Source organism: Portunus trituberculatus, chromosome 48, assembly GCF_017591435.1.
Source record: "Portunus trituberculatus isolate SZX2019 chromosome 48, ASM1759143v1, whole genome shotgun sequence".
Classification (NCBI taxonomy): Eukaryota; Metazoa; Arthropoda; class Malacostraca; order Decapoda; family Portunidae; genus Portunus; species Portunus trituberculatus.
In genome coordinates, this window is record NC_059302.1 from 5,328,425 (window position 1) to 5,350,924 (window position 22,500).

At 46.4% G+C, this 22,500-nt stretch overlaps 1 protein-coding gene across 2 annotated transcripts in view; it reads right to left on the reverse strand.

Moving 5' to 3' along the window:
- LOC123498943 (zinc finger protein 384-like) overlaps nucleotides 1–22,500 on the reverse strand; it is a 426,364-nt gene that overhangs the window by 363,149 nt on the left and 40,715 nt on the right. For both annotated transcript variants that reach the window (XM_045246519.1, XM_045246520.1), the window contains exon 2: nucleotides 15,482–15,943. In XM_045246519.1, the coding sequence (XP_045102454.1) occupies nucleotides 15,482–15,943 (462 nt within the window). The remainder of the gene's footprint in view (nucleotides 1–15,481; nucleotides 15,944–22,500) is intronic.

Consider the following 22,500-nt stretch of genomic DNA (forward strand, 5'->3'; position numbering starts at 1 on the left):
CCCGGTGTGTGTTGTGTGCCTGGTCTCAGGCTTATCCGAAGATCGGAAATAATGAGCTCTGAGCTCGTTCCGTAGGGTAACGTCTGGCTGTTTCGTCAGAGACTGCAGCAGATCAAACAGTGAAACACAGACACAGACACACACACACACACACACACACACACACACACACACACACACACACACATGCACACAACGAGAACGAGCACAGCTAAAAATATCAGGTTGTCACCGCGGCGTCCTTCTGACACAATAATATTACGTCCTCACATTGAGTCACGCACAACACAATGGACCTTCAAAAATACATAAGCACTGGTTAATCTTTAAATGCCTTACAAATTCTTATTAGCTTTTTATGCTTAAACACAAATTCTCATAATAGAAACAAAGTACAAAATGAACCTTGAAAAAAAATATATATATATTTAAATCATTTACGAATCTTTCATGTTTATAGAGACAAATTGTCAAATCAGGCATTAATATTTTTATAAACATAATCTCAGGGTATGAATACTGAAGCTAATATAAGAAAATATTAAGTAAAAAATCTCAGAGGGCAAACGAATTGGTCTACTTGACACTCATGAATTTACTTGAAAAAACACGAGTGTCGTTTTTTGCTGTGTTTACGAGACAAAAACGAGCTGCGCCTCAAGCATATCAAAATGAGGCGTCCAGACGACAAGGACATTTAAAGATGAATGTATGGATAATTAGCAAGACATGCCTCAAACGAGAAGAAAACGCACAAGAGAGAGAGAGAGAGAGAGAGAGAGAGAGAGAGAGAGAGAGAGAGAGAGAGAGAGAGAGAGAGAGAGAGAGAGAGAGAGAGAGAGAGAGAGAGAGAGAGAGAGAGAGAGAGAGAGAGAGAGAGAGAGAGAGAGAGAGAGAGAGAGAGAGAGGTGGGGTTATATATGGTGGGATGGGAGAGGGGGTAGAGAGCCTCCAGCACACGGTCGTAACACACTATTTTTGCGGTCGTACCCTACCTGCACCCGCGGTCCGCTGCAGGGGGCGGGGAAGCACACCTCAATGCGGAGCGAGGCCCGGTAACCATGGCCGGCAGGGGGAGCTTCCATTTTTCCTCTGCACATAATTAAATAAGACAGAAGTACCCCATCGTTATATGACAGACGCGGGGTGTTCCGGTATGCAGACACGCACGCTGGCGGGAGAGTTACTACATTACTGTGGCTTAGTGGTATGGCATGGAGCTCCTGTGTGCGTGTGTGTGTGCATGTGTGCGTGTTTATGTGTATGAATGCATGTGTTAGAGGGTGAATCTAATATGACAGTAAGATATTACATTTTTAATACGTTGTTGTTATGGGAATAAGCATCACCTGACAAGATGTGATATCCATGTGAGAAATGTTGTTGCTACCACGAGTGAGTGACCTTGAGAAGCTGCCCATTCTTCCCCAGTGAGCATCAGTTCATTTCTCTTCCCTTTCTTTTCTCTCCGTCTTTCACTGGTCTAAACAAGCCGGAGTCCCTGCCCTCTCAAACCAAGCTCTTGTCACTCTTCTCGGTAATGATTTCACCTTTGCACTGCCAACTCACACCTTCCTGCCGCACACGCCACTCTTTGCTTCAGCCTCTTAACACACCAGCTTCGACTTCCGCCCGTCCACCTGCTAGTCTGTCGTACTACACGCTCCTCTTTCTTGTCGCCTTCATCCCCCTTCTACCTCCTGCTCTGATTTCTCTCTTCCCTTCACTCTCATCTCCCCTTTTCTTCTTCCTTCTACCCTACACCTACTACGTCCCCTACTCCTACAATACCTTCATTTTCGCTCCCTCCCAATCCACCCACCCTCCGTCCGTTCCCTACTTCCTCTTCATTCCCCAGTCACTTTCTATTTTTCTTCCTACTCACGGCACACTTCCTCTAATTCTAAATAAGGAAGCTGCCTCCCTACCACACATGCTGGGGGAGGACGGAGCCAGCCGGAAGTGAGCAATCCGACCACAGGCGAGACAAGATAAATGCTAACGGCAGTCAACTCCATACGACTGCGGGATAAAGGGGCAAAAATGTTGACGAAATGCTGAATTATCGTGGGTCACACACACACACACACACACACACACACACACACACACACACACACACACACACACACACACACACACACACACACACACACACACACACACACACACACACACACACACACACACACACACACACACACACACACACACACACACACACACACACACACACACAATACATGCACGCACGCACGCACGCACGCACACACACACACACACACACACACACACACACACACACACACACACACACACACACACACACACACAGGATATGAGCTCATGTCTTGATTCGAAGCTGAACAATAAAGCTTTCTATCATCTGAATTAAGTTTATCAACAATGTCTTTTCAGCAACACTTACGTTCTTATTTGTATTATTTTTCTATGGCGAAATGCAGTAATCACAGTTCCTATTTCCTTTGTTATCTTGCTTCTTTCATCCCTCCCTTCGTTTTCCTCCTCCTCCTCTTCCTCCTCCCTACCCAGACTGTCACTCAGCCCGCTGCCTGTTCCTTCACCCCTCACCGGGACAGGCATGACGTCATCACAGTGTGGGTTACAGTCAGATAATCAACGCCTGCATTGTTCTCCCACACGTCGGGCTGGCGACGAGTCCTGCCGCTACGTAACAACATAATCCTGTTTTCTAAGGCTCAGCGGAGGAGACATTTCTCTCCCAGGATCCGGCAGCGCCTAGCTCAAAACAAATCCGTAATCCGATACGTGTATTATTTCACGACGCTCTTGTTTTGGGGAGTTCAGTAGCTGCTGATCGACAAGAGAAGGGTTTAGGCGTCTCTGCGCTGGGCTCTGGGCGGGATGAGGGTCATGAGGGAAGTTCTGTCACGCTCTCCCTCAACGCTAATCCTAAGATGCAGCACCACACGGAAAACTTCCACCTTATCCCACTTTGATTAATCAACCTTCGTCAGTACACACCAACCACTCACGTCATGTAGAGAGAGCAGTTGATGTCTTACATCTTCCTCATCTACAGTCCCATTAACTACTACGCGCCGCCAGCCTTGAGGTAAACTTCAACAAGCAAACCCAGCCGCTGTTAACGTGTCCCTGAGATGCCAGTCGTCCCGATAAACAAGTGTCTGGCTTTACGTCCGCACTGCAACACCGCCGTGGGATGGTTGGTCAATAAAGACGGTGAGACGAGGGTCGCGTCGTTAAGGCGTTTACTGTTGACGATCCTGAGGCTGTTGGTGTTTATGGTTCTCTTTCCCTGTGCTCGGCCTGGTCCCCTTCTCCTTTACCTCACCGGTCCACCAATGGCCTCGCGCATTCTTATTTTTTTTCCGCCCCAGCTCTTCATTATACAACCTACACATTTCTTCCTAAAACAAACACCTGTCCATTCTCTCAATAAAACACGTTTGGTCGCATAGTGTCGCAAACATACATAAAATCAACATTCACGTCAATCCAGACGCACAGATATAATCAGCAATCCATCAAGTTCAATATCTACCCTTCAGTGTTAGTAATGCAGATGTACGTATTATATAAAACCTCTCCAGGTGGGCGATGACCTTGAGATATGAACTTCTTCGTTGGACGAAGACCCGACGAGCAAGTCTTGCATACGACCTCGCTTCCGTTGGGTGGGTACTCCCAAGCACGCTTGGTGGTGTCGTGCCACCGCCACTCTCTCCCAAACTGCTGTGAGGGTGCCATAAACTACGCGCCCTCCCTCGCAACCCCCTCCTTGCCTCGTCCTTGAGTGTGTCCTTGTAGGTGCTGACCACCAGTGTAGCCGTCACACGAGTGCATCATAAGGACGCTCGCCGCTACGGAAATACACAGGATGAAGGATAATTAAAAGTAAATGTTCATCACTTGAAACTCCTGCTTTTCCGGGAAATTTTTGTTGCCAACTCGTAAGAGCAGGCAGCGAGGGTTTTCCTTACTACTTGTTGTGTTCGTCTGCTAGCCTGCTCTGTCTGCCTGCTGCCCGATGTGGTCGCTACTGCTGCTTCTGTAACATTATCCTGTGCATTCAGAGGTCTGCAGCTGCCATGCTTATCCGCCTTCCTGTTCGCATGCAAGCGAATGCGATGCAAGTGAACACTACGCTTTGACCTTGTTCAAATACAATACTCATTTTCCTCGCCAGAATTTACTTTGGCTTGAAAATTTCCCAGAATTTTGTCAAGGAAGAAAATATGTCATGTTGTTAGTAGTATCGCAGAGAGCTAACCTCATCCAGGCTGTGGGCACGGCGGAGAGCAGAATGGAAAAGTTGCACGAAATTCAGTGAGATACAGCGAGCAGCAGGGCACGCAAGCAGGGTTGGGGTGCATATTGCTAAAAATAGTGTTGGTCTGCTTGCTTTCTTGCGACGGGGGGACGGCGCCCTCCCAGAGCTTTGCTTTGCCGTCGCCTTCTGACTGTCGTTCCCACCAAATGTTCATCTGAACACATGGTAAGCACGACAACACGGTGCGCTCACATCAGCAACTTTTTATCCGTTAGTCAGACCCCAGAATACACTCGTTAATCGTGAAAATAATTCTATTAATTAGAGATTAAGACTGATCAGGCGGCGGCAACAGTTACCAGCTGCGTAGACGTGATAAACAATAAATGAAGTTCCAATACCGTGTTTTTAAGTTGCCTAACAAACATAAATAAGAATCATCAGAACTCGTCCGCATGCACGAAGCCCGGCCCACTTGGCACTGGGCCGGCACCTCGCACTAGTGCCAATCTTCGCCATGCCCCAACGCGATACTAGACGCCCTATACCACAGGGTACCAAAACTCACTATCCCCATGCACAGCTCTACTCAAATACAAGATTGTAAATCTAATTAACACTACAAAAGAATCGTATGTTATGGGAGGTACTCTGTCGCAAAGCCGACAAAGGACACATCAGTTTACACACACAAAGAAAAAAAATCACATCATGAGTGTCTGCAGGGCTTCACTTGATAAATTTTCCAACGTCTTTGTGAAACTGATCTTGCCTCAAAAGTGAATATATCCTGGCATAATCAGCTTTAAGACTGCGGGGAACAAAGGATGAATGAACGTGAACAGCAGACACACAAATGAGCACAGTTTAAGAGGTGAGACGAACACAATACAAACGAGTTTGGCTGTGCGTTGCGGCAGCGACCACTGTTTCAGGTTATCAAAACAATATGTATCGCAGCCGTAGTTGAAAGGGCAAAATCTTACTTTTACCTTTCATGTCTTAACAGTTAATGATTATGGCGATCAAGATTAATAGTCTATGCATCTATAGTGTGGGGTGACCTTAAGGCAAGGGTTCGGTGACACCTCGGCAAACTTTACTGCGCATATCTCCTCAAGACTCTCTCGCTCACTGGCGGTGCCAAGGGAGTAGCACTGTGTGGCATAATTTGTCTCCAAGGCGGCGGTCGGGACGGCAGGGCGTGGCTCCCTGTGTGTGAAGGGAAGCCGGGCACCAGATGGAGTACAAACAAACATACGGGTTTACTTATAAACTTATTCATATACGAAGAATCTCCTTCATGCTCAAATGAACTTCCAACACGAAGGAATATTTACATCACACTTAAGGGACAGAAATAAAACGGTGTAGGAGTAAACGCCTGAATGGTTAAAAATGAGCACACGCACGCACGTGTCCAGGCACAAACGCACGCGCGCTCAGGTAGGTAGATGGACACAAGCACAAACAAGCACTTCCAAAACGTGCACTTCATTCATACACGCACACAAGCGGGGGGCACGCATACTACACGCACAATGGCCTGCAAGGGGGCACCGCGGAGAGCGTAATGCCCCATCATACGCCACTTACCGCACCATCCACACTTTTTATGCCCCCCCATTCTGCCACCCTTTCATGTGCCACCCGTCCCGCCACGTCCCCTTCTGTCCCCCTTTCCTGCCAACAACACGTCGCCCTGACCACTGGCCTCCCTTCGCCGCCCTACATACCCACCTAAACTGCCACTGGCTTTAATGGACTTCACCAACAAAAACTACGATAAAGTTAGTCCCGGTAAGGAAGGAAAGCGGGTCACTCTCAGGAAAGGAAACAAAAAAGAGGTACCATATATCTGAAAGTTGTCTAGGAGTCCCAGAACCCAGATGCCTTGACAGTGAGTCTCGCTCCCTCGTGTTGGTCTCATGCATGTTCGCCCTCATCGCATCATTCCGGACATCGCAGGACAAGTGTAAGAGCAACAAGGCCGCTCCTTCCCTCCACCACATCTGCCCTCTCAGGCTAACCCAAACACTGCCTGGCTTCCCCATCACTGTCCCGGCCCAGCGAGGCTCAAGCGCACACACTTGATCACACACACACACACACACACACACACACACACACACACACACACACACACACACACACTAAAAAACAAAAGTGATGCTTGTAAGAGAATCACATGACCTCCCACCAGCTCGAATATATACTAAGTGCTTCTCTACAGAACCTGAATGTGTGTGTGTGTGTGTGTGTGTGTGTGTGTGTGTGTGTGTGTGTGTGTGTGTGTGTGTGTGTGTGTGTGTGTGTGTGTGTGTGTGTGTGTGTGTGTGTGTGTGTGTGTGAGTGAATGTGTATGTGTGTGAATGAGTAAGTGTGTGCGTGCAGCAAGCGAGAGACGCATCCCCTGTGTTCTTGCTCGCCCTGCAGACGTGAAAGATAAATGTGCGTCCTGTGTATTGTGTGAGACCATTTGAGTGGACGATGGAGGAAGGGGGCGCGCGTTCCCATAAGTCAACTTTATGTTATTAGCAGAGTTCCTCCTCGACCCAGTGATAACCCGATAGATTCCTCCCCGGCCCAATGATGGCTCGATGTTTTCCGCGAGAGCCGGCATAGCGTCGAATACGATAATTACCTTTAATACACGGCAACATACTACACTACGAATTCCTTCATAAAATGGCACTCATTGTGGAGATAATCACTCACAAAATTAATTCAAGAATCTAACTCACAACCATTTTTGGGCCGAGCCTTATGAGGCGGGTCTGGTGTAATTGACGGAAACATGAGGAGCATTTTGAGAATTCGGGTCGCCTCATAACCCCGGGAAAACGGCGATTATTGAGTAATAAAATGTGCCGAGCAGCATTCCAGAGCTGTGTTTTGCAAGTTATTTTACTCCTTTAATCTTTTGTTGGATTAAATAACGTGTGTATTTTGATGATGCCTTTTTCTATTATTATATTATCTGAGCCTCACAGTAATGCAGTTATCAGCGTTGTGCTTAATTTATACCAATAATTTTTATGTGAGAGTTCAACCAGCTGTGTAGAGTTTATGTTTAATCAATACGAGTCCTCAACTCCGCCTCGTCCTCGCTCGCCTCCTCGTACTCTTCCCTCTCCTCTCCTCTCCTCTTCCCTTGCGTTCCCTCGGTCCCCTCACCTGTTCCTCCGGGGTAAAAACGACCAAAGTCCCCCTACGTCACAATGAGCATCTTGGAGCGTTGGGAGGAGAGAGAAGGAGAGCACGGGTGGCAATGCGGGACAATCAGCAGGTGGTAAGGGAGAGCAGGAAAACTGAGGTCAAATATACAGTAATTGCAATCTACTAGGAAGAGAGAGAAGAGTGAGGATAGAGGAAATGCGCTGGCTGATAGAAGAAAAAAAGATAGAGAAAAATCTTATTGACAGTCACTCAGGCAACGATCAAGTCCTTGGCGGAAACATCGCTCACTTTTGCCCTCCCAATGTTCATTATGGTATACTTTCCCTGCCTTATTTTTTCCCCGTTTGCTGCTGACCATTTCAAAAGGAACCAGGGTGAAAACAAGAAAGGGGTAAGTGGTATAAAGTAAAAAAAAAGAAGCGGGATACGAAGCGGTGACCAGCCAGGCGCCGGACAAGACCCGGAGCAGAGGAGGGCAGCGAAGAGAGGCGAGGCGCTTGTGTAGAGGAGGCGGCGAGTCAAGGGGAGGCACCGCTAGCTGGCACTGACCGGAGGCGAGAAGGGGATGGGGGAGCGAAGGGGAAAGAGCGGCAAGGGCTGAAGGGTTGTTTTGGTGGTGGTAGTGGAGGTGGTGAAAGCGACGGGGCCACGAGGGATGTTTAGTGTCTAATGCTAATGATAAGTGATAACCCTAATGATGTTAATGATTAGAATAGAAACTGTATCAAACATAAATCTCTCACCAACCACAATGATGTATTTGTGTGTGTGTGTGTGTGAGAGAGAGAGAGAGAGAGAGAGAGAGAGAGAGAGAGAGAGAGAGAGAGAGAGAGAGAGAGAGAGAGAGAGAGAGAGAGAGAGAGAGAGAGAGAGAGAGAGAGAGAGAGAGAGAGAGAGAGAGAGAGAGAGAGAGAGAGAGAGAGAGACTGACGCAAACATACATACACGCAGACCCACAAACGGATAGGCAGACAAACTGATAGCTACAAAGACAAACAGACAGAGGATAGAAGATGTAAGGAAGGATGATCCAAGGAAAGAGGAAAGAGAAATGATGTTCAAGGTGAAAGACACACGGAAGGGCTGAGAGGAGGAGGAAGAGGGCAATATGGAGAGCATGGCTGGACAGTGTGTGTGTGTGTGTGTGTGTGTGTGTTAAGGTGTGAATGGGCAACTTCAGCTATAAACGGAAGAGAGGAGAGGAGTGTAAGCGGGCCTGGGTGTGGCTGGGTGTGGTGACTGTGGTTTAGCCGGATGAGTGACGGGTTTTGGCAGCCCTATCTCTGAGTTGGCGAGGTGTAAGGAAGCTGTATGCTCGGTGTGTACCAGGAGGGGAGTACTGGTGTAGTGTATGTATGCTTCAGGACGGTTCAGTGAGAGAGAGAGAGAGAGAGAGAGAGAGAGAGAGAGAGAGAGAGAGAGAGAGAGAGAGAGAGAGAGAGAGAGAGAGAGAGAGAGAGAGAGAGAGAGAGAGAGAGAGAGAGAGGTGTAGCTAATGTTTCCTACTGGTCAGTCAGGGTGCAAGGTAGCTAGAGTGAGGGGAAAATAGCAGAAGTTGAAAGGTATATTAGATCATTTGACGATAATTGCACTGCAGGGGAACAAGATGATAAGTGTGCGGAAAGGAAGTGCGGAAGAGAGGAGAGAAAGAGAGAGAGAGGTGCTGAAATCAAGTTGAACGACCTGGGTGGGTATCTTTGTAAGTTGTCAGAAGGTGCAGTGAAGGTGTTAGTGGCGCTGGTGGTGGTGGTGGGGGCGGTGGAGGCGCTGATAGGTCAAGGTAATGGGCAGTGGTGAGGAGAGTAAGCTGTAGTCGCGGTACTGGTGGTGATGGTGGTGGTGTGAGTGGTGATGTGGTATGGGTGAGAGTGGGTGGTTGTGGGCGTACGTGCCAGCTCTGGGATTACCGCCCTCACCCTTCCTCGTCCTCCTTAACCCCCCCTCTAACCAACCGACTCAACCCACCTCCCCTTGCTCCCCTTTTCCCCCTCACTCACCCTCGCCACCCAAGCCCAATATGAACGGCTCAGTGCCTCTCCGCCCTGCAGTTTCCGCCTGTCAGTGTGTTTGGCGATGTGCTTGCAAGAAGTTAAATTTAGGACGGACGGGCGGGCGCGGGGAGTGTTGGTGGCGCCGACGCTACCTTCCCCGCGCGTTCTATGGGGAGACGAGGGGAAGGAGAGGCAGGGGATTCACCTTACGCAGGGGAAGGGAAGGGAGGAGTAGACGAGAACGCTTGGTATCTTAGACGAGGGGAAAGCTGAGAAAGGAAATGAAACATGGAAAGGAAGAGGGTTGAGGAAGGAATGCTAGAAGGTAGAGTACCGAGGGAGGGAGTAGTGGTCTGGTGGGACAAGGCGAGGGGATGTGAGGGGAAATGTGGACTGAACGAAATGAAAGAATGCAAGATGTAGGGAGAACGAGATTAATGTAAGTCATGATAACGTAAGTATGACAGGAAGGAAGATAATGATGAGGAAGGAGTGAAAGGGTATAAACGGAAGAAATAATATAAAGTTGTGCTGAAAATTACGTGTTGGGGGGAGGAGAAAGAATTTAATAATGACGGCATGGGAAAGAGAAGACAGCCAGCCGGGGGAAGGGAGAGTGGGTGAAATGAAAAGAAAATAGGAAGATAAGTAATGATGGACGCAAGACAAATACGTGAGGAAGAGTGAGAGAAAACATCAATGGAAGGGATTTAATCCGGGAATATGAGGGAAGCACATCAAACAGAAGGAACAGAGAGAGAGAGAGAGAGAGAGAGAGAGAGAGAGAGAGAGAGAGAGAGAGAGAGAGAGAGAGAGAGAGAGAGAGAGAGAGAGAGAGAGAGAGAGAGAGAGAGAGAGAGAGAGAGAGAGAGAATATGAGGGAAAAATTAATTAAGATTAGCATGAGATGAGTAAAAGTGACGAATATATAGATACTAATAGAAAATAAACAGACACACACAAAAAAAAAAAAACTACAAAACTATGATGATTCTGAGAGGAGCATTGTGGTGTGAAGGAAGACGGGAAGGATATGAAGAAAGAACAGCAGCAAAAGGAGGAAGAAGAAGAAGAAGAAGAAGAAGAAGAAGAAGAAGAAGAAGAAGAAGAAGAAGAAAAAGAGAGGAGGAGGAGGAGGAGGAGGAGGAGGAGGAGGAGGAGGAGGAGGAGGAGGAGGAAGAGGGGGAGGAGGAGGAGGACGGGATATAGTATAATATATGGAGACAAAGCTAGTGATCTATCAACGAGGGATCGAGTTCTTCTAGCAATGAATCAGACGGACTCTCTCTCTCTCTCTCTCTCTCTCTCTCTCTCTGTGTGTGTGTGTGTGTGTGTGTGTGTGTGTGTGTGTGTGTGTGTGTGTGTGTGTGTGTGTGTGTGTGACTGTCTGTCTTGAGAGAGAGAGAGAGAGAGAGAGAGAGAGAGAGAGAGAGAGAGAGAGAGAGAGAGAGAGAGAGAGAGAGAGAGAGAGAGAGAGAGAGAGAGAGAGAGAGAGAGAGAGAGAGATTTGCTCACCTATTTGTGTGGTAGAGGGTAATTGAAACAACTGGACGAATGAGTGAGCGTGTAAGTGAGAAGCAAACCGAAACTGAAACTGCTTTGGAGTGTAGAGGAGAGAGCTGAAGCTGGTTTGAGTGAGGGGAAGGGAGAGGCTAGTAGCTGCTTTGAGTGAGGGGAGAGGTGAGAGAGGGGTGGCGGCGTAGTGGAAGGGAGATGGAGGCGAACAAAGGAAAAGGATATGGCCTTTCACATTTTTTCCCTACCTTTCATTTTTGGGGAAAGGGGGACAAAATCTGGAGTGAAAGTTAAGCCCTCAATGTTCCTCGGACTTTTCTACAGAAATCTGCACTAAGAAAATCCGGTTTTAATACGCGGGGCCACGGCGCACGCTCCGTGGGGAAGATCTTCCTTTCCACTGCACACCTGAACCTGTACTCGTGGATTGAGGCGGGGAGAGATTACGCTATCACTGAGCTCTGGCCGCACAGCTAATTGATTTACAGTATTTATGTCCTTCACTAGATGCATAATACACAAAATCAACAACGCTACTTTCTGAGCAAAGGCATCTGCACATTCTTTACATATACATGGGCTATAATTTTTTAACGGTGACAAACAGTGGTTTTGCTTCATGAGAGCTCCAAACGAAATGTGATGTAATGCAAACGTGTTACCAATTAGGAAGCTTCTTGCATAACTCCGTCTCTCTCTCTCTCTCTCTCTCTCTCTCTCTCTCTCTCTCTCTCTCTCTCTCTCTCGTGGGTTTGTGGGTCAGTCCACTCATTCATCACTCAGTGGCTGGGTCTTCCCTATTACACATTTCGTCATGCACAAGGTCACACGTCCCTACGCGGAGAGGCGGCAGACACTCCGCCACTGCAGACACACATGTTACCAAGCAAAAGTTGTACGTCACGGAACAGACAGTGAGGCACATGTCACTGGATATGGCGTCACATGTCACCCCACACGCCCTCCAAGCTCTCCCGTTTAAGATTGCTGTCCTATCGCCCTCGTTTAAATATAAGATAAATGCACTCCCTGTCACCGTCACTCCTCCCCGGAGGTTTTTCGCTGTCACGCGGTGGAGACGAGTTGGTGTAGCTGGGGGGCGGCGTGGGCGGGTGGCTGACAGTCTAGTTCCGGCGACCACACAGACGCCGGTGTTACGCTGACTGGGAGCAAAACACTGAACAATGCCGCCCTCGAGTGGCTCCATATGGCACATGTCTTGCAGGGAAGTTATGAAACCTTAACTGGGACGGGAAACACATTTAAGTCCTTGCTTACCGCCATATCTTCTCCCGCCCCCGCTACAAGTCACCGAAAGCAAAAAAAATAGCAGATTTTCTTCATATATCATACTTTTTTATTACAAGAAAAGGATATGCAAGACGGCACGGCCTTGGCCCTGGCATCTGCACCCCACTCCCGCGTCTTCCGCCTGCAAAAGACCTCAGATTAACCATTTCTCATTCCCGGATAATTGGTTTCTCGAATCCTCGGTGCTCGTATAGTAAGCCAGCGGTAAATGGTTCGCCTAAATGGGTCGAGGCGGAGGTACCGTGTGGCAGATGGTAAAAAGATGGCCTCGAGTTAAACAGTCCTTGAGTTAGGCAATAGTGCGTTTTAGAAATTACAGCGCGACGGCCTTATTACCGCCTAACACAGTGGGTCTGCGAGGCGCGGGTGCTTGGGGGGAGGTGCACTGCGCGCCGGAAAGGGAAAATTGGCGTGTACAATTTGGCGATCACTCAAAGCACATTCTGACGTCGCTCCCGCTTGATTTTTTGCCTTTTTTGGCGACATGGCAGTATTGGTGATGACACTTTTGCGAGGACAAGTATGGCAGCGCATCGGTTGCAGGAGCTACGAACACACGCACACGCGCGCGCGCACACACACACACACACACACACACACACACACACACACACACACACACACACACACACACACACACGGAGGAAAACAAAACGATATTACCAAGGACAGCCTCTAACAACTTTCGTGGCCATCAAAGTTTGAGATGAAATTTCTAACCCCTCTCGCTCTCACCCCTCTTTCTGTTCCTCTTTCTCTCTCTCTCTCTGAAGTGTTTTCCAACCTCAGAGAAACACCAGCCAAGAGAGAAATACAAATACTGAATACCTGTCCCTGATCATTCAATCCCTTAGAAACTTGCATCACTTGAGCTCCTCACTTCTGAAATATCACACCTTCAGTCAATTAGTGAATGGGAAAAATAGAAGCAAACCAATGGTGGGCTTTCTTTACCCCATGTCGTCTCTGTGCAGTTGCTCCTCTGACTCTCCACCACCATCCCCAAGACTCCTCCGCGCTGCCTCTACGAGCGGCTATAAACCACAGCCATAAACCTGCACAGACCGGCCTACGTATATCTTGGCAGGACCCGAGGGCGATGGAGGGCGCTGCCGCGGTAGAAGGGGGAGGACGGAGTAATATTTGCCTTCGCCCCATCTTATCTTTCCTCCCTCCAATAACAACCAGCAATCTCTGTTTTTCCCTCCGATTTCACAGAATATTTCCTTACCAACTGCAGACAGGGGGGGAAAGGAAATGGAAGAAGAAGGAAAGCCGAAGAAACAAAAAATAATGGTTCTTGTACGCGCATGCTACTGTTTTTATACGGTACTTCTGGTTCCCTTTCTTTCTGTTCATCTATGATTTTTTTCTGCCCTCAGCGGCCGAGAGTGGATAATGAGGAGGGAGAATACGTCTATATTCCAACCTCTCCTTTTATTGTCCATTCTCAGCTCCGGTCACAGGGCGGTGTCGAGGGAGGGAGGGACGGAGGGAGCGGGAGTGGAGGACAGAAGAAAATACCCAGCATGAAAATATCGTGAGAAAATGAAACGAGGGGAAAGGCCTTTTGTTAAAGAGAGGGGAGAAAGGAAAGAGAACACATGGAAGTGGATATTGTCGATTAAAATATAGAACGTGGGGGGACAAAAAGGGGTTGTGTAAGTGGGAGAATTAATGGAAAAAGGGAGAGTGAAAGCGAGAGAGAGAGAGAGAGAGAGAGAGAGAGAGAGAGAGAGAGAGAGAGAGAGAGAGAGAGAGAGAGAGAGAGAGAGAGAGAGAGAGAGAGAGAGAAAGACGGGCAGGCAGGAAGGCACCCCCACCACTACCACTACCACCTCCACCAAAATAAAAAAGAACATAAGGGGAGGAGAAGTCACAGAGAAAGAATAACAATAAAGAGACTCAATAGATGGCGAATGAAACGAGTGCAGGGAGAGGGAAAAAATGGAGTAAGCGCCAAGGGTGATAGGAAGCTAACATGCAACAAAAGGAAAGCAGAGGAGGATAGCAGAGGCAAAAGGGAGCTGAGGATAACGCTTGATAACTAAAATCTGGGGGGATGGCAAAAGGAAAATTGAATGAGCGCCTGGGGGGAGTGGAAAGACTGCGCTTAAAAAAAGAAAAGAAAGAAAGAAGGAAGGAAAACTTGCATAAAAACTAGAAGAGATGGAGAAGGCAAAGGAGGCAAAAGTGGAGGAGCCGGGATGAAGGGGACGAAGAGGAGGGAGAGAGCAGCAGCAGCAGGAAGAGGAGGAGGAGGAGGAGGAGGAGGAGGAGGAGGAGGAGGAGGAGGAGGAGGAGGAGGAGGTAAAAGAGAACTGTAAAATTAAAGTAAGTCGAGGCCGGGGGTGATGAGTTACAAAATAATTCTAAACAATAAAAAAAATAATAAACACACATAACATCCAACATTTCCATTTTCAGCCATCAAGAAAATGAACTTTCAACCTCCACCAACACCAATAGCCATGACCATTGCCTGCCTTCACCTTCAACAAAATAGCACCAAAAAACATATCAATAACAGCAGTGTATATCTGAAGCAAAACAGTGTAATTTAGAGCTATCAATAGAACGAACATCTTATCATGGTCGCAACAGCACCGATACTTCCTACTTTATAAACGGAACCCAGACTCTCTAATTTTCCTGTTGCTATTCGAGTCGATGAAAAGTAATACAAAAACATACAAAAAACCAAAAGCAACTGTAGACTTTTTGACTTTAACCAGTTTGTTTGTGATGATCTACTGTATTCGAGCTAGAAGTAAGAGAAGCTGGAGAGTAAAGACGATGGTGGAATTATCAGGACTCACGATTACTTCAGTGGACACTCGTCTTCATCAGAGTTAGTGAGGCGATAAGTGAAGGAAATAAGAAAGTAAGTGAACCGCCGTCGAGTTTCTTTGTTTTATAGAGCTGATTTTGTCGACCATACTCATACACACCAACATAATTACAAGAGGTGCATTATCTGGGCAGTGAATGCTCTATAAATGCTAAACATTTTCCGATATATACAGATACTGACACCTATCCACAGCACACATCCTTGCCTGCTGCTTCATGACACCATAACAATCTAATCAAACATCATTTTTTTTTTTAAACTAAATGGAAAAAAAAGCAGGCAAATCATCACTTACTTCAAAATCTGGATCTTTTATTAACAAAAAGTAGTAAAAAATTAATGCGTTGTACTCACCATCTTAAGCATGTCTTGGGAAGAGGAGGAATCCAGGGGCGCGGGCGAGGGAGGGCCTGGCTGGAGGACGCTAGGGATTGGGGTATCGTGGTTGGAGGTGGGGGGAGGCGAGGAGTCCCTTTGAATGCTGGCAGCGGCGGCACTCATGCTTTGTGAGAGCTGGGAGAGCATTGCCGGTAAGTGCGAGGTTTCCATGGGTGTGGGTGGTGCAGGTGGCGTGGACGAGGCTGAGACTGAAGGGACAGACGTCGCCGCCGAAGTAGCTGGTGGTGGGGAGGCACAGGACATCTTGACATCCTGGCCGTCTTGTGTAGGCGCTGAATGAGTGTGAGTGTCACCAAGTTGAGGACCCACTACACCACCAGGCAGTCCTCCACCTCCACCACCACCTCCTCCACCACCTCCTCCTCCTCCACCACCAGGAGCGCCGCCGCCCCACATCTTCTCCACCGTACGGTACAGCTGGGGAAGAGGAAGAAAAAACATGGTCTTAAAAAGGTACTCCATAAACTGCAAACAAAGTAATAAGGTAACAAATGAAGACTCATACGAACCAGAGTCCTTGAAGATAAACTCAGGGGTGCTAAGAGCCTTCTTAGGGCCATGACTTACGGGACTACCAAACTCAAGTGCCGGAGAGAGCAAAGACCAGAGTAATGAACCGATCACACCCTCCCTCACTCACTCACACACACGCACACACGCACACACACACACACACACACACACACACACACACACACACACACACACACACACAAATAAATAAATAAATAAACGCAAGTAAATATATAAAATAAATTAAAAGAAATAGCAAATAAAATAAAATTTAAATTAAATAAAAAAAATAAATAAATAAATGTTGTATAGATAGATAGATAGATAGATAGATATACAGTATGCAAATAAGTAAAATATTTGAATAAATTCTCTCTCTCTCTCTCTCTCTCTCTCTCTCTCTCTCTCTCTCTCTCTAAACACCTTCAGGGAAAAATATACGTGAATATCTATCCTAAGTATCCATTCTCAGAGAGGTTTTACAGCTTGATAATGGACTTACAAACACACAGGCAGTAACTCTTGTCTCTCCCACTAGAAGAGAAAAAAAAAACCTTGGCTCCTCTCGACCGCAACCTTAAGAATCACATCAAACGAAGCGTCCAAAGCAATATATTACCACAACGCCCACTGTAGCTCTTTGTGGGAAGGATATAAAAAGGAGCAATTCAGCACTTCAATATGAGAACCAAATCTGCACTCTCTTATCGGGCACACAGGACGGGTCAGCATAAATAGGCGGGTTTTCTAAAGGTCAGTTGTATATCTCAGTCCATCTTGGCTTAAACAATGACCACTTTTAGAGGCGCAGAGTGATTGATAAACGAAACTAAGCGTAAATTTACCAGTTTAAAAACGGAAAACGATATAGATGGATGAGTGGCAAAGACAGACGCGCGCCTACACACCCACACACCCACCCACCCACACACACACACACACACACACACACACACGGAGAGAGAGAGAGAGAGAGAGAGAGAGAGAGAGAGAGAGAGAGAGAGAGAGAGAGAGAGAGAGAGAGAGAGAGAGAGAGAGAGAGAGAGAGAGAGAGAGAGAGAGAGAGAGAGAGATTAGAGTGAAAAAGAGTACAGACGAGAAGATAAAAATCAAGGGACGAGAAGTGGAGGAGACGAAGTAGCAGCAGCAGGAACAGCAACAGATCTCCCCGGACAGAAATAGTCGAGCAGCTCACGGGATACGGACGAGGTGTGAAGATTCAAAAGAGAGATAATTTTCTACTACGGGCGAGATATTTTCTTCAGACTTCTTGTGTCTACTGGGTGGTCCTCCTCACTTCCCACACTTTATTTACAAGTTTCTGTCTCCTACTCATACACTCACAAGGGATCTCTCTCTCTCTCTCTCTCTCTCTCTCTCTTTCATTCCCTCAAGTATGTGTCGTAATGCCTCTTCTTCCCTACGGGTGTCTTGTTCCCACGCGGCAAGCACTCTTTCCCTCTCCATTAAGCCGATTACCTGCCGCGCCGCACCCTCACGTCTGCTGACCAGCCCATTGGTCCATCACTGCATTACGTCCTGCAGCATCATCCTTACTTCTGTGTCCACCTAACTCCCCTGCCTTCTTCAGCCCCACAGAGAGCAGGGAACACGGCTGCCTCAGGAAGAACTGCGACCCCAAGAGCTGCAGTCATTTATTAATAGACCATGATCGGGTTTTGTCTTAATTAACAGTTATAACAGTAATAGTTTCCTCTTTTTATCCAGGAGAAAAGCCTCAAGGAAAGGCAGGTTAGAGCACCAGTCAGAAGGATTCATAAAGACTAGACAGTGAGTGTTGTTTTTGTTTTTGTTTTTGTTATTGTTGTTATTGTTGTCGTTTTTGCTGCTATTGTTTTTTCCGTCTTTCTGTCTCCTCCGGTTTGATTGCAAAATCGACTATCATTTGATTAAAAGCTTTCAGGTAATCCCTATTTTTATTTAAAACAAGTGACGACGACATGCCGTGTTCTTTCATTACGGAAACAACCTTCGAGTCGACATTTCGCAGATGGAAAGGTGGATATCATGAAACACAAACAGGGATAAAGATTTTATAAGTGGAACACTATATACTTGGAAACACACACACACACACACACACACACACACACAAAAGCCACAAGGACACAGTGACACAGACAGCCTTGCACACAGACAGAGGCGGACAGAAGCCAAAGCAAGCCCACAACAAGCCTCGTCAGCGGCACGAGAAGCATCACGGACGATAACCCACAGAGGCAGAGGTCGCCGGCGCCGCTGGCAGGACGCGGCAGGAATAACAAAAAGCCACACAGGAAGGGGAGAGAGGCGGCAGGAATCCACCACGTGCCCCAAGCTGAGACTGAACCACCGCCACACTGTTTCTTTGTTATTTCTTTATCTTCAAAAAAAATAAATGAAAAAATACCGCAGAAGAAAAGAAATAATCATGAAAAATTAATACCAAATGGACAAAAATACAGGAAACAATAATATAACTTCACAAAAACAGTTAAAAAAAAAAGTCAGCAAGAAGGGAGAAATTGGCTCAAGTTAATAGGGAGCAGTATTATTAAGTTTTACTTTTTGTTCATGTAAGACGACCTAATTAATTAATTACTTACGAGTACTTGTTCCCGGTTCTTGCAGACACGGAGGCAAGAATGTGAATTAATGTAGGTGAGGCGAGGGATGAGAAATAACAGCGCTATAGGTCTGGGAGAGGAACGAGTCGAATTGGACATTCGGTGATAATGTAGATAAGCGTATAAACGTTCAGGTGTTGTATGAACAATGTGTTTGGCTAGCAGTTCCGCCTTTTAAATGGTCCTTTCCTCCGCTCCTTCTCTTTCCGTTCATTTTCTTTACCTCTACGTGGCATTCTTCCCTGTTTCTTCTTCTCTCCGTTCTCTTTCCCCTTCCCGGGCAGCTCGATACCAGACGGGCCGCAGTTGTCGCTCCCTAAAGTCACCTTCAGACTTGGCCTCCAGTAAGGCCCACCGGAACCCTCTCCGATGTCTTCGCGAGGCCCACCGCTCCTCGTTCCCTCTACCCGGAGTCTCGCGCCTACACAACAAAGCCATGGCATCGCCCTCCTTAACTCAGACTGGCTTTGTTATATGACCTCAGAAACCCGTGGCAAGAAAGACGGTATATTCAGATTAATGGTAAAATTACGATGGTCTGCACGAGCGTTCAGACGGCTCGAGGCAATTTCATTTTGGGACCGAAATTGAAGACGCGAGATTAGCGAGAAAACAACTGGTATTCCAAGACGGCCCTTATTTACTGAGGCCCTGAGCACATTCTCGGAGGGAGGGACGGAGGGAGACAGGGAGGAAGGTCGGCCGGGCAGGGTGGGAGAGAAAGTGAGAGAGGGAGAGAGAAAACAAGCGTGGGAGGGGAACAGGGAGCTCAGGCACAGTGGGACGAGAAGGAAAAGGAAATGGAGGAGGAATAAAGGAAGAGAGAAGATAGAACTATATGCTTTTTATTACGCAGGAGAAATTAAAAATAAGTAAGTAATGGAAGAACCGTAAAGGTTGGATGGAACACTAACGTACTGTAGTGTGTGTAGTGGTGGCACTGAGAGAGAGAGAGAGAGAGAGAGAGAGAGAGAGAGAGAGAGAGAGAGAGAGAGAGAGAGAGAGAGAGAGAGAGAGAGAGAGAGAGAGAGAGAGAGAGAGAGAGAGAGAGAGAGAGAGAGAGAGAGAGAGAGAGAGAGAGAGAGAGAGAGAGAGAGAGAGAGAGAGAGAGAGAGAGAAACCATTTCGGCCTCACACTTGCCTTTGTTAAGAAAAGTAAAGGAATAGAAGTAGACACATAAGTCAGGGCAGGTAGATGAAAGAAAAGGGAGAGAGGAGAAAGAGGAAGACGAAAGAAAAAAAAAAACACGCAACAGAGACAATCCTCAAATCTGTTTCGAGATAAAACGTTTAGATAAGGCACATTCACACACACACACACACACACACACACACACACACACACACACACACACACACACATCACAGGTAGGCTGGCACGTACACATAGACACACACATAAATACATACAATCAGATACATTTGCAAAGAGAGAGAGAGAGAGAGAGAGAGAGAGAGAGAGAGAGAGAGAGAGAGAGAGAGAGAGAGAGAGAGAGAGAGAGAGAGAGAGAGAGAGAGAGAGAGAGAGAGAGAGAGAGAGAGAGAGAGAGAGAGAGAGAGAGAGAGAGAGAGAGAGAGAGAGAGAGAGAGAGAGAGAGAGAGAGAGGCAGGTCCAATAACATTAGTTCTGGCCGAGACAAAAGTAAAGTCCCGTTTTATATCCGGGCAGGAGGTTGAAGAAGCACCTTGGGTTATACACGAGTCCCCGGGCGCGAGTCTCGGCTAAGTTATGAGGGCCGGCGGAGGGGAGGGAATGGAGGAAGACGGGAACACAGGCATCGAAGATAGGAGACGGATTAAAAAAAAAAAAGATAGAAAAAAAAGGGTAAAACTTCATGCAGGTGGAGAAGTGGATAGGTGGAGAGAAAGAGAAGAGAAGAGAAGAGAAGAGAAGAGAGAGAGAGAGAGAGAGAGAGAGAGAGAGAGAGAGAGAGAGAGAGAGAGAGAGAGAGAGAGAGAGAGAGAGAGAGAGAGATTACAATGGTAACAAAAACCATGGTATATAACACATAATTAATAATAACGACAACGAAATCAACTACAAACTAGAACAATAACAACAACAACTACTACTACTACTTCTATTACTACTACTACCACCACCACCACAACCACCACCACTAATACATCACCCTAACAATAAAGAAATAACACAATATTTCACTACAACCTGAATTAGAGAGAAGGAAAAAACTATAAGAAAAAAAAAAATTCATGCATATAAAACCATATGACTCAAAAGAATGTCAAAGGAGGAGGACGAGGAGGAGGAGGAGGAGGCTGGAAATATTCATGGGAGGGTGATGGAACTCTGGAGGCATCAATACTACCGAACACCTTCAAAAAGCCAAGCTCTGTTCGTCAAGGCAGCGACGCCCAGCCACCTAACCCTTACCGCGTCTTGGGGACCACTGAGAAGAACAGAAAAATGGAAGAAAATGAGGAAATGAATAATGGAAACTCTGAGGGTGGGGGTGGATACCAAAAAAATTAAAGAACATAAGTATAAAAAAATTGAATAAAAAGAAGAAAGAAAATTGGTTGAGGAATAGAGACATACATAGGTTGGTGTATAAATGAACTTGTCAGCGAGTTGGTGTAATAAGATGATTAAAATGGACACATAAGAAAGTGGGTTGTGTAAATGCAAGACAGCGTATAAAAGAAGGAAGAAATCATAAAACTGAGACATAAGCAGGTATAAAAATAAACTTAACAGTGAGTTCGTGAGACAAGAAAATGATATAGGAAACACTTAGAAGGAAATATAAACTCCTTAGTATATAAACCTGTACAAGAAAAGATAACATAAAAAAAAAAACACGAAGATAAAAAAAAAAGTTAACGAAAAAAGTAACAAGCCATAAACAAACAAATAAGAATATAAATCAAGAGAATAGAATAAGAAAAAAATAACAACGGGAAGACATTCATTCGCACGCACGTATATGAGTGAGCAGATCAATGTTTACTGTACAGGGAATGAATTACCGTACCCTAATCGGAGCCTTAACGACGCTGATACAAGTGCGTGGTATCGGTTCGAGGGAAGAAAGAATGAGGTAAGAGGGATCTGAAGCAAAGGGAGAGGGGAAGAAAAAGAGGCGAGAAAGAATGGAGAAAAGAAAAATTAATCTTGATAAATTGTATGTATATATAGCACCTTTGGACCACCAGAAAATTTATGTATAACTTCCGTGTTTATTGTTATCCCTCCGTAAGCAATTCCTACCTTCTCAAGATTATGAAAAGGATGAAGAGAAGGAGGAACAGTAGGAGGAGGGAGGGAGGAGGAAGAGATGGAGAAAGATATGAAGGAGTGGGAGGATGAGGAGGAGGAGGAATAACTGAAGGAAGAAGAGGGCGAGGAGATACTCAGTGAATAGAAAAAAAGAAGAGAAGGAGAAGGAGGAGGAAGAGGAGGCGGAAAACAGGAATAAAAAAAAATAAGCATGAAGCAGGGAAAGATTAAGAAGAGGCGTGAGTAATACAAGACGAGAGGAGAATAACATGTAAAAAAAAAAAAAATAGAGAAATAACATAGAAACAGAGGATTAAATAAGACAAAAGAGAGGAGGATGGAGAAAGAGGAGAAAGAGGAAGAGGAGGAAGAAGAAAAAAAAGAGGAACAAAACAAGGAGCAAGAATTGGGGAAAAAAAAAGAAAATAAAAACGTTGGAAAGACAAAATTGAAGAGCGGTAAAATCAAGAGACAAGATAATTGATTATTACACGCACCAGAATACAAGTGAACAAGAATAAAGTGCCGGTGATGGTGGTGGTGGTGGTGGTGGTGGTTTTCATGATGGGATGAAAAATGCAATTAATGACGCC